The sequence below is a fragment of the Silurus aristotelis genome, assembly GCF_946808225.1.
Source record: "Silurus aristotelis genome assembly, chromosome: 8".
NCBI lineage: Eukaryota > Metazoa > Chordata > Actinopteri > Siluriformes > Siluridae > Silurus > Silurus aristotelis.
In genome coordinates this window covers 20,937,467-20,945,998 of record NC_139581.1, presented here as the reverse complement: position 1 = coordinate 20,945,998, position 8,532 = coordinate 20,937,467, and the positions used below count along the sequence as shown (strand labels likewise).

The 8,532-nt window shown below is 35.5% G+C and overlaps 1 protein-coding gene across 9 annotated transcripts in view; it reads right to left on the bottom strand.

Moving 5' to 3' along the window:
* Positions 1-5,644: 5,644 nt before the first annotated feature.
* LOC310730398 (uncharacterized protein) overlaps positions 5,645-8,532 on the bottom strand; it is a 34,362-nt gene continuing 31,474 nt past the window's right edge. For 7 of the 9 annotated variants that reach the window (XM_083549355.1, XM_083549354.1, XM_083549351.1 and 4 more), the window contains 5 exons: positions 7,730-7,875; positions 7,451-7,552; positions 6,509-6,655; positions 6,255-6,407; positions 5,645-6,111 (listed from right to left, as the gene is read on the bottom strand). In XM_083549355.1, the coding sequence (XP_083405481.1) occupies positions 5,959-6,111; positions 6,255-6,407; positions 6,509-6,655; positions 7,451-7,552; positions 7,730-7,875 (701 nt within the window). In that variant the 3' untranslated portion in view covers positions 5,645-5,958. Of the gene's footprint in view, positions 6,112-6,254; positions 6,408-6,508; positions 6,656-7,450; positions 7,553-7,729; positions 7,876-8,532 lie in introns of those variants that run through there. The other 2 variants (XM_083549353.1, XM_083549356.1) reach the window with 2 other exon arrangements.

Genomic DNA, 8,532 nt, shown 5'->3' with positions numbered 1-8,532 from the left:
ACACATAGGCTTTTTAGCATGGTATACAAGCCATTCTCAATTACAGGACATCACCTGGCTGTGACACTGATGCCTCTCCACCAGATTCATTAAACAGCTTCTATGCTTGCTTTAAAGAGTGTAATACATACTACATTTAAAAAGGTCTTAATATGTACAATTCCACAATAGTACCTAGGCAGATCTAAATTTTATTACGAAAAAAATTTTATGAACCAATTTCACCAATGAATTACAGTAAATTAAATTCAATAAATGACAAAAATCTAAAACGTTAAACTAAAATCTAACTTAAATAAAAAATTAGACATTGTTCTGATTATATGATAATTAGTATATATTGTGGCATAACATTTTCTATTACAATGAAAACCTTTCTTAACATATGAATGTAGCCTATTAATAATGCTGGCATTGATAAACACAGCGTAATTTGTTTTTCGAGGCTAAATAAAGTCTGCCTCATACAACAGCAGCTTGCTGTGCAAATAAATTGTGGTTTATACTTAATTTAACTAATAATTAATAATCAAATCATTTAATTTAATTTAATCATTTGCAGTGTTGTGTTGGACACATAGCTGGACACACCCGTTTATAATCATGGACCTAAAGATTAGGAGTTAAATGATTTCAGAAGGATTACAAGAGAAAAAGATGAGTAAAATTGAAAATGAAACGACTGAACATGTGCTGACTGACAAAATAGACAAATAAAAATGGTCAGTAAATTTAAAAAAGTGGTAGAACTAATCTGAGACATTTTCCTCTTTTTTAAATCTCACTCTATAATAATTTTCTACTTAGTTATTTACTTGGTGTGCATAAGAATGTAGGATTAGATTCTTATTCTCATCAGAATTTGCTCCGGGGAATACAATGGATTCGGTAACATTAGCGGGAGGAATGGATTACAGCACTATGTGGTAAGATAAACAGATGTATTACAAGGTGATTAAAGTCATGCAACTGATAATGCTCTGTCACCCTTTGTTTTTAATCATAGGTGTTGAAGGTGTAGATAAATATGGAAATAAATTTACTTTAACAATCACCTATTAGAATTAACAATATACAAAAAGTTAATGGACCAAGCCCAAACTGGCAAATGATTCAGCTTTTAATGGTTTTAACAACAAAATAGAGGTGAGGAAATGAGCATAAAACAAATGCACTATGAAAAGTTCCCATTTGCTTTTGCATGTCTGGGGTATGAAACTGTGAGTTTACCTTTCATAGTCTTCCTGTATACAAAGGTTAAATCATTAAATAGATTTAAATGTTTTATGTAAAAATAATCTTCTCTAAAATAATCTTCTCTATAACATCCAAAGGATTCGACCATTTCTGTCCACACAGGCTGCCCAGGTGCTAGTTCAGTCTCTTGTCATTTCAAGACTTGTCTACTGCAACTCTCTGCTGGCAGGTCTTCCCCTGAACGCTATTTGTCCACTGCAAATGATCCAAAATGCAACTGCACGACTTGTGTTCAATCTGCCCAAGTTCTCCCACACCACCCCACTGCTGCGCTCCCTTCACTGGCTTCCAGTAGCTGCACGTTTCAAATTCAAAACACTGATGCTTGCCTACAAGGCCAAAAATTTACCAGCACCATTTTACCTCAGTGACCTCATCACATCTCACACTGCACCACGCTGTCTGAGAACCTCCAGCACTGCTCGACTGGTACCTCCTTCTCTCAGAATGAGAGGTAAGTACACTTCAAGGCTCTTCTCTGTTCTGGCACCGAGGTGATGGAATGAACTTCACCTAGATGTCCGTACAGCAGAGTCCCTGACTATGTTCAATCGACGATTAAAGACCTACCTCTTCCTGAAATACTTAAATTAGCACTTTCCAAGTTTGTAGAATTCAAAGGTTATATTTATATTAAGTTTGTAATCTTGCGTACCAGTGTAGATTTATTCATTACTAGAGACTCAAAGCACTTTTGTACGTCGCTCTGGATAAGGGCGTCTGCTAAATGCCGCAAATGTAAATGTAAATGTAAAAATTCAAGATATGTCTCAGGCTATAAAGTTTGTTAACCGCTCAAAAACAAATAAATGATTGAACACATAACACTGAATGAAACAACATTGATCCGTCTTTCTGGAAAAAGCTGTCTGCAAGTCTCAAACCGACAAGAAATCAAAATAATCAAAAAAGTTTCATTTTCTGGCACTTTTATTGCCCAAAAGCATAGATTAATTCATATATCCTCACCAGCACCTCTGATTAATAAAGGAATCTGGGTGAGTTGATGTTAATAATTTTGAGTTCCAGTGTTTTAAAATACATCTTAAACAGAATGCACTATTTGTGCATTACAATATTCGCTAATTAGTCAGGGGTCTGAATACATTTGAAAAGTACTGTACTTCGCAGTTAATGTGTAAATCTGAATCATAATGCATGTGTGTATATAAAGAGGCTTTTTTTTTGCCAAATGTACATAACAGCACAATTAATTTATTTCTTTGCACATGCCAACAAGGTAAGGATGCTGGGGTCAGAGCACAGGTATGATACAGCACAGAGGATTAAGGGCCTTGTGCAAAGACCTAAGAGTGGCAGCTTGGCAATGCTGGAACTTAAACCCCAACTTTCCCTAAAAGTGGACTCGTCCGGGATTTGAACCCGGGACCTCTCGCACCCGAAGCGAGAATCATACCCCTAGACCAACGAGCCACACAAAAGTATTTTTTCTTGAAAATGGAGTTGTTAGCTTACTGTGAATAAATTCCATAGAATGTAGTGAAAGCAAACTTGACAATTTCTTTAAAATATCACAGCTCATCACCTGGCCAATACCATCCCCACAGTAAAGCATGGTGGTGGCAGAATCATGTTTTGGGGATGTTTCTCAGCAGCAGGAACTGGGAGACTATTCAGGATTGAGGGAAAGATAAATGCAGCAATGTACAGAGACATACTTAATAAAAAAGAAACCTGCTCAAGAGCGCTCTGGACCTCAGACTGGGGAAATGGTTCATCTTAGAAACAGGACAACGACACTAAACACACAGCCAAGATAACAAAGGAGTGGCTATGGGACGACTCTGTGAATGTCCTTGAGTGGCCCAGCCAGAGCCCAGAATTGAATCTGATTAAACATCTCTAGAGAGATTTAAAAATGGCTGTGCACTGACGCTTCCTACACAACCTGATGGAGCTTGAGAGGTTCTGCAAAGTATGGGATAAACTGCCCAAAAATAGGTGTGCCAAGCTTGTAGCATCAAACTCAAAAAGACTTGAGGCTGTTATTGGTGCCAAAGGTGCTTCAACAAAGTATTGAGCAAATACTTCGAATGAGTGAATACTTAATAAATTTTCATTTGCAATTTGCATAAAGATTTCAATCAATCTTCTTTCATAATTTCATTAAGCAGTACTGTTTATATCATTTTTTAAATAAAGAGTTCCATCCATTTTGGATTAAGGCTGTAACATAAACTGTGGAAAAGATGAAGCATTGTGAATACCTTCCAGATGCACTGTAAATTGAGTAGAGTATGATGTAAAATAAGTAAAAAAAAAAAAGTTACGTAAAAAAAGACTATCATTTACAAATAACATTTAGTAAGTTTGTATATTAATTAAAATCTACAAAAAAACATATATAGAAGTTATCCCAATATCCCAGTAAAGTGCATAATGAGGTAATTTATCACAGAAGGTTTTATAGCAATGCAGAACAAAATGTTACTATAAATCATAAACATACAAAACATGTTGTGAGGACTAGACCTCACAAAAGTTTGCAACTTTTTTGGGTATTTTAGGGGGAAAATATTTTTTGAGAAAAGGCATGTCTGGGAATGTTTGTAAATCATCGGATCTTTGTTTTCTGTAGCTCTGATTACAGAGACCTAGTTGAATGCAGTACAGTGATGAATGATGAAGAGATTTAGTAAAAATACATTATGCTGTAATCATAATACCTTTGGGGAAAACTGACTGACTTGTACAAACTTTTCTTACTGCCAGATAATGACCACCAAAACACAATGCAAAAATCATTAAGACTTCCTTGGACTGGCAGTCCGATGGGATTTACAGTATTAAATCAGCCACCCCAGACCTCTGACATCAACCAATCAGGAAAAAAGTAAAATTTTCTGCAGCTTTATAAGTACCTCAGAAAGTTTGTAAGGAATTTTGTACAGCACATCACATCAATGGTCTATTTGAAATTTAGTTTGAAATTATTAACAATACATGAGTATCATTATATAAAAAAATTCTCGAACGATTATAATAAGTGCAAATATGTAGAGTTTGTATATTAGGAGTAGCTTAATAATAGACCTGTGTTTCATTTCCCAGTTATAATCACTGCAAGGTCTGATTCATGCTCCTCTGCATCAGGGGGTCCCAACGACCGGGCCACGGACCGATATCTGTTCGCGGATCATTTAATACCGTGCCAAACAGAAAGTATAAAACCTTTTTAATGTTTATTTTATTTAGATTTTATGGACTTTTGCAGTCTACAGAGTGTTTAATTTGAAAAAAAAGACCACTTCTGCCTGTTCCTATTTCGATGCACCGTTTTGTTTTAGTTGCAGTTGCATTTATATAATGACATTATATAAAAATATGCAACTTTTTACGTGCAACAACATACAGACTACCAGAGACCACAACAAATTTTCCAGGGGGGGGGTCCATGGAAATTTTTTGTGGGCCTTTGTTGTCCGTATATTGTTGCACACAATTACTGTGCATGTGTATTATTACATGTATTATACGATTTAATAATTAATTTAATTACATTTATTTATAAAATATTGAAAATGTAAAAATAATAATACAATTTAATAGAAAAAAAAATACTTTTCTTCTGTGAAATTGGTTTGTAATGCAAAAAAGTTGGGGATTACTGCTCTACATTATTTACATTTACATTTTGTGGCATTTAGCAGACACCCATGTCCAGAGTGACATACAAAAGTGCTTTGAGTCTCTAGCAATGAATAAATCTGGTACTCTTTATTACAAACTTGAAATAAATCAGCCTACAACTTTTTTCTAAACAAAGCAAACTTGGAAAGTGTTAGTTTCAGTGTTTCAGAAAGAGGTAGGTCTTCAACCATCGCTTGAAGATAGCCAGGGATTCTGCTGTTTGGACATCTAGGGGAAGTTTATTTACCACAGATGGACTTCAATCAAGTTGTAGAAACATCTCAAGGATGATCAGTGGAAACAGGATGCACATGAGCTCAGTTTCGAATGCCATGGCAAAGGCTGTGAATACTTATGTGTATGTGATTTTTTTTATTTTTTTTATTTGTAATACATTTGCAATACCAACTTCTTTCACGTTATCACTATAGGGTATTGTTTGTAAAATTTCCAGAAAAATAATCAATTGAATCTATTTTTAAATAAGGCTGTGACATAAAATGTGAAGCGCTGTGAACACTTTAAATGTGGATGCACTGTACTTTAAAACCAAACACAGTGTCAGTTACAACCAGATGTATGTAGGAAGGTTTCTAAAAAACATAATAAATCAAGAATACTAAGTCTGCCCTCAGAAAACGTTGTGTCACCAACAAGTCTTCTCAAAGCTGCTAATGTAATGACCTCAAGGCAAATGGGCCTTGCTTTATGAAATATTGAAAGCATACATAACAAATTTTTTATACCCAAGATTTTTTTAATGCTCACCATATTTGTTATTTACATTAATAATACAGTGCTGACTACATGACCTTGTCATTAATTCGTTCTTCATCCACCACACACACATTTTTTTTTTCTTTTTTGTGTGTTTGTTTCAAGTTTTTTCCTCTGCTTTTTTCTGCAGTTACACAAATATTCTCTATGCGAGGCAAAGACAGCATCTATGTCGCCATCTATCTTTGCAGCACACAGTAGTTTGGATTAAATAGTTGATCTTGTCACATTCAGGGCTCGTACTTAAAAAAAAAAAAAAATGATTTCGACACTTCACTCTGGCACAATGTCCTGGCCTTCTGCTCCATGTTTAATTGGCAGCTCACTGTCACTTGGGCTGACCTCCAGCTTCATATCTCTCAGCAGGCTTTCTACATTCCTGAGCACTGAACTTTCTCTGTGCTTCTCCAGCAACCTGGCCACCTCCTGTCAAAATATACACTATATTAATAATTCTGTAAAATTTAGCGACCCGCTTCCAGACTCCCAGTCTCAAGTGAATGCCCCAGCTTTCAGCATGGTGCCGTGCGTTTAGACAATGAAGCGCTGGTTATAATGAGTTGGCTTACATTCAGGTTCTCTGACACAGTTCCTGGGTCAGGTTGATGTACACTCTTGAGCAGAAGGCTATTAAGCGCTGAGTTAGTGCCTTGGTTTTTTTCTTCATCCAAATCAGGCTCCAATCTGGCATGGAACAACTCACTTAGACACACTTGTAGGACCTGGAGCAGCATAAAAAAAAGAAAAAGCAGATGGGAAAAAAAACGCAATTGACATCCTGAAATGCTATAAAATGCCATGAGAGCATGATCCTGGCTAGTACCTTAAAGAAGGCTCTTTGGAAAGAAACATTTGTATCAACACTCAGTTGACCAGTGGCTATGTGAGCAGCACAGTGTAGAAGCAGCAGAGAGAATCCTCCTACGGATTGTAGTCTTTGCTGGCGCACATACAGAGTGTTCTCAGTCTCCTACAAACACAGTACCAATCAGACATCTTGGAATGCCTAGACATTTTCCTGACTGACCATTTTACCTAATCTTTCGACATATATCAACACAGTTAGAAACAGCAGTGGTGCTGCAGATTCAGCACATTCCTATTGATCTCAGAATGAACACCAGTTTCCTTGAGCAGACAAAACTCATGTCCTTTGTATGGCCATATTCGTTGACTTTTAGGAAAAAAGGAGACACAGCCACAGACACATTAAAGATTAATCTATTTGCATAGACCATTAAAGGTTTTGCTAGACCTCAAATTTTTATTATTTCAAGCTTCTGTTTGACAATGATTATATATACATAACAAATAGGAAAATGTTTCAAATTTTTCTCTCTCTCTCTCTCTCTCTCTCTCTCTCTCTCTCTCTCTCTCTATATATATATATATATATATATATATATATATATATATATATATATATATATATATATATATATATATATATATTATTATTATTATTATTTATTTTTTTATTTATTTATTTTTTTTTAAGTTGATATTTTCCTGGTAAATTTAGGACTTAAATATTTTATAAACTATTCCGTTATCAATGTAGATAATATTGTAAAGCTAAAACTTTTGCACTATGAATAAATATATCGAAAGTATTCATCCTTGAACTGTCAATCTGAGACTAAATGATGCCAAGCTACTGCTATTTAAAATTGTTTTAAAATTGCAAAGCATCAAATATACACAAAACAGGCAGTTTTCATCTTGTCTTCTTCAAGACATATGTAAAATATTACCACATACTTACTTTGGCTACAAATACCTGGTAATAAAAAGAATTACGGAAGGCATTGCAGCAGTAATTGTTCGCAGGAAGGCTTGAGGCGAGTTGTAATTCCACTGCTGGTGCCTGAAAAGTACAACCCCAAGCATAACTAATCGGAGTTACTTTCCAATACATCAAGCATTTCATTATGTCCTTGTTCAGTGGGTATAAAATATTACTCACAATAAATCAAAATGAAGAAGTGTGTAAATGTATGTGTGTGTAAGAGAAAAAAAAAAGAAGAAATAGAGAGATTCGAACCACTTTGTGTGTATAAAGCAGTTGGAGAAGGAGCTGGCCGTGTTGGTAGATCAGAAACTCCCGGGGATTAAGAGTGTCAGCTGCGACTTTGACAAGCTCTCCCTCACAATCCCACTGCGTATCCAAGAAATCGATGAAGGGGCACCCTGAGAACACAGCACAAAGAGGCCATGGTCCAAGGTTTCTTTCTCACTTAAAAAAAAACCTACATTTGACATCAAATGACAGCAAATATGATCTATTATGTAATGTTTCTGTAACACTTAACTACATTAACAGTACATAAATAAGCAGGTACTAATTTGTAAACTTTATTATTAACTTATGGTGAGTTAAAAGCATGCACTAATCAAGAACTAACCTTTCCTACACCAAGAGCCACATTAATTCATTTGGGCACAACGGCTACCTTAATTGCATGTTAGTACATATTTGTTTAATAATATATTAATTAACACTTTAGGTTAAGCTAAGTGATAATTGCTTTAGTTTACATTTACATATTAGTACATGCTTATTTATGTACTGGTTTTGTAAAGTGTTGCCAATGTTTCTTTTAGCAAGTGGCCTAAATGGGTCAGCGAGTGACCTAGGTGCCTGCCCCTGAGCAGGCCTGCCATCTTTGCTTGGTCTCTGAGCCTTTGTTCAACATCTTGAATAGGTTGAAAGAATGGAGTGAGTTCCAGAAAATTAGCCCAGTCCTCACTTGGATGATATAGTAAAGCACATGGCAAAAATAATAATTACAAAAGGCTTTAACATAGACCAGCTGTTCAGTCATCTTGAGCCCTAATTATTATCCG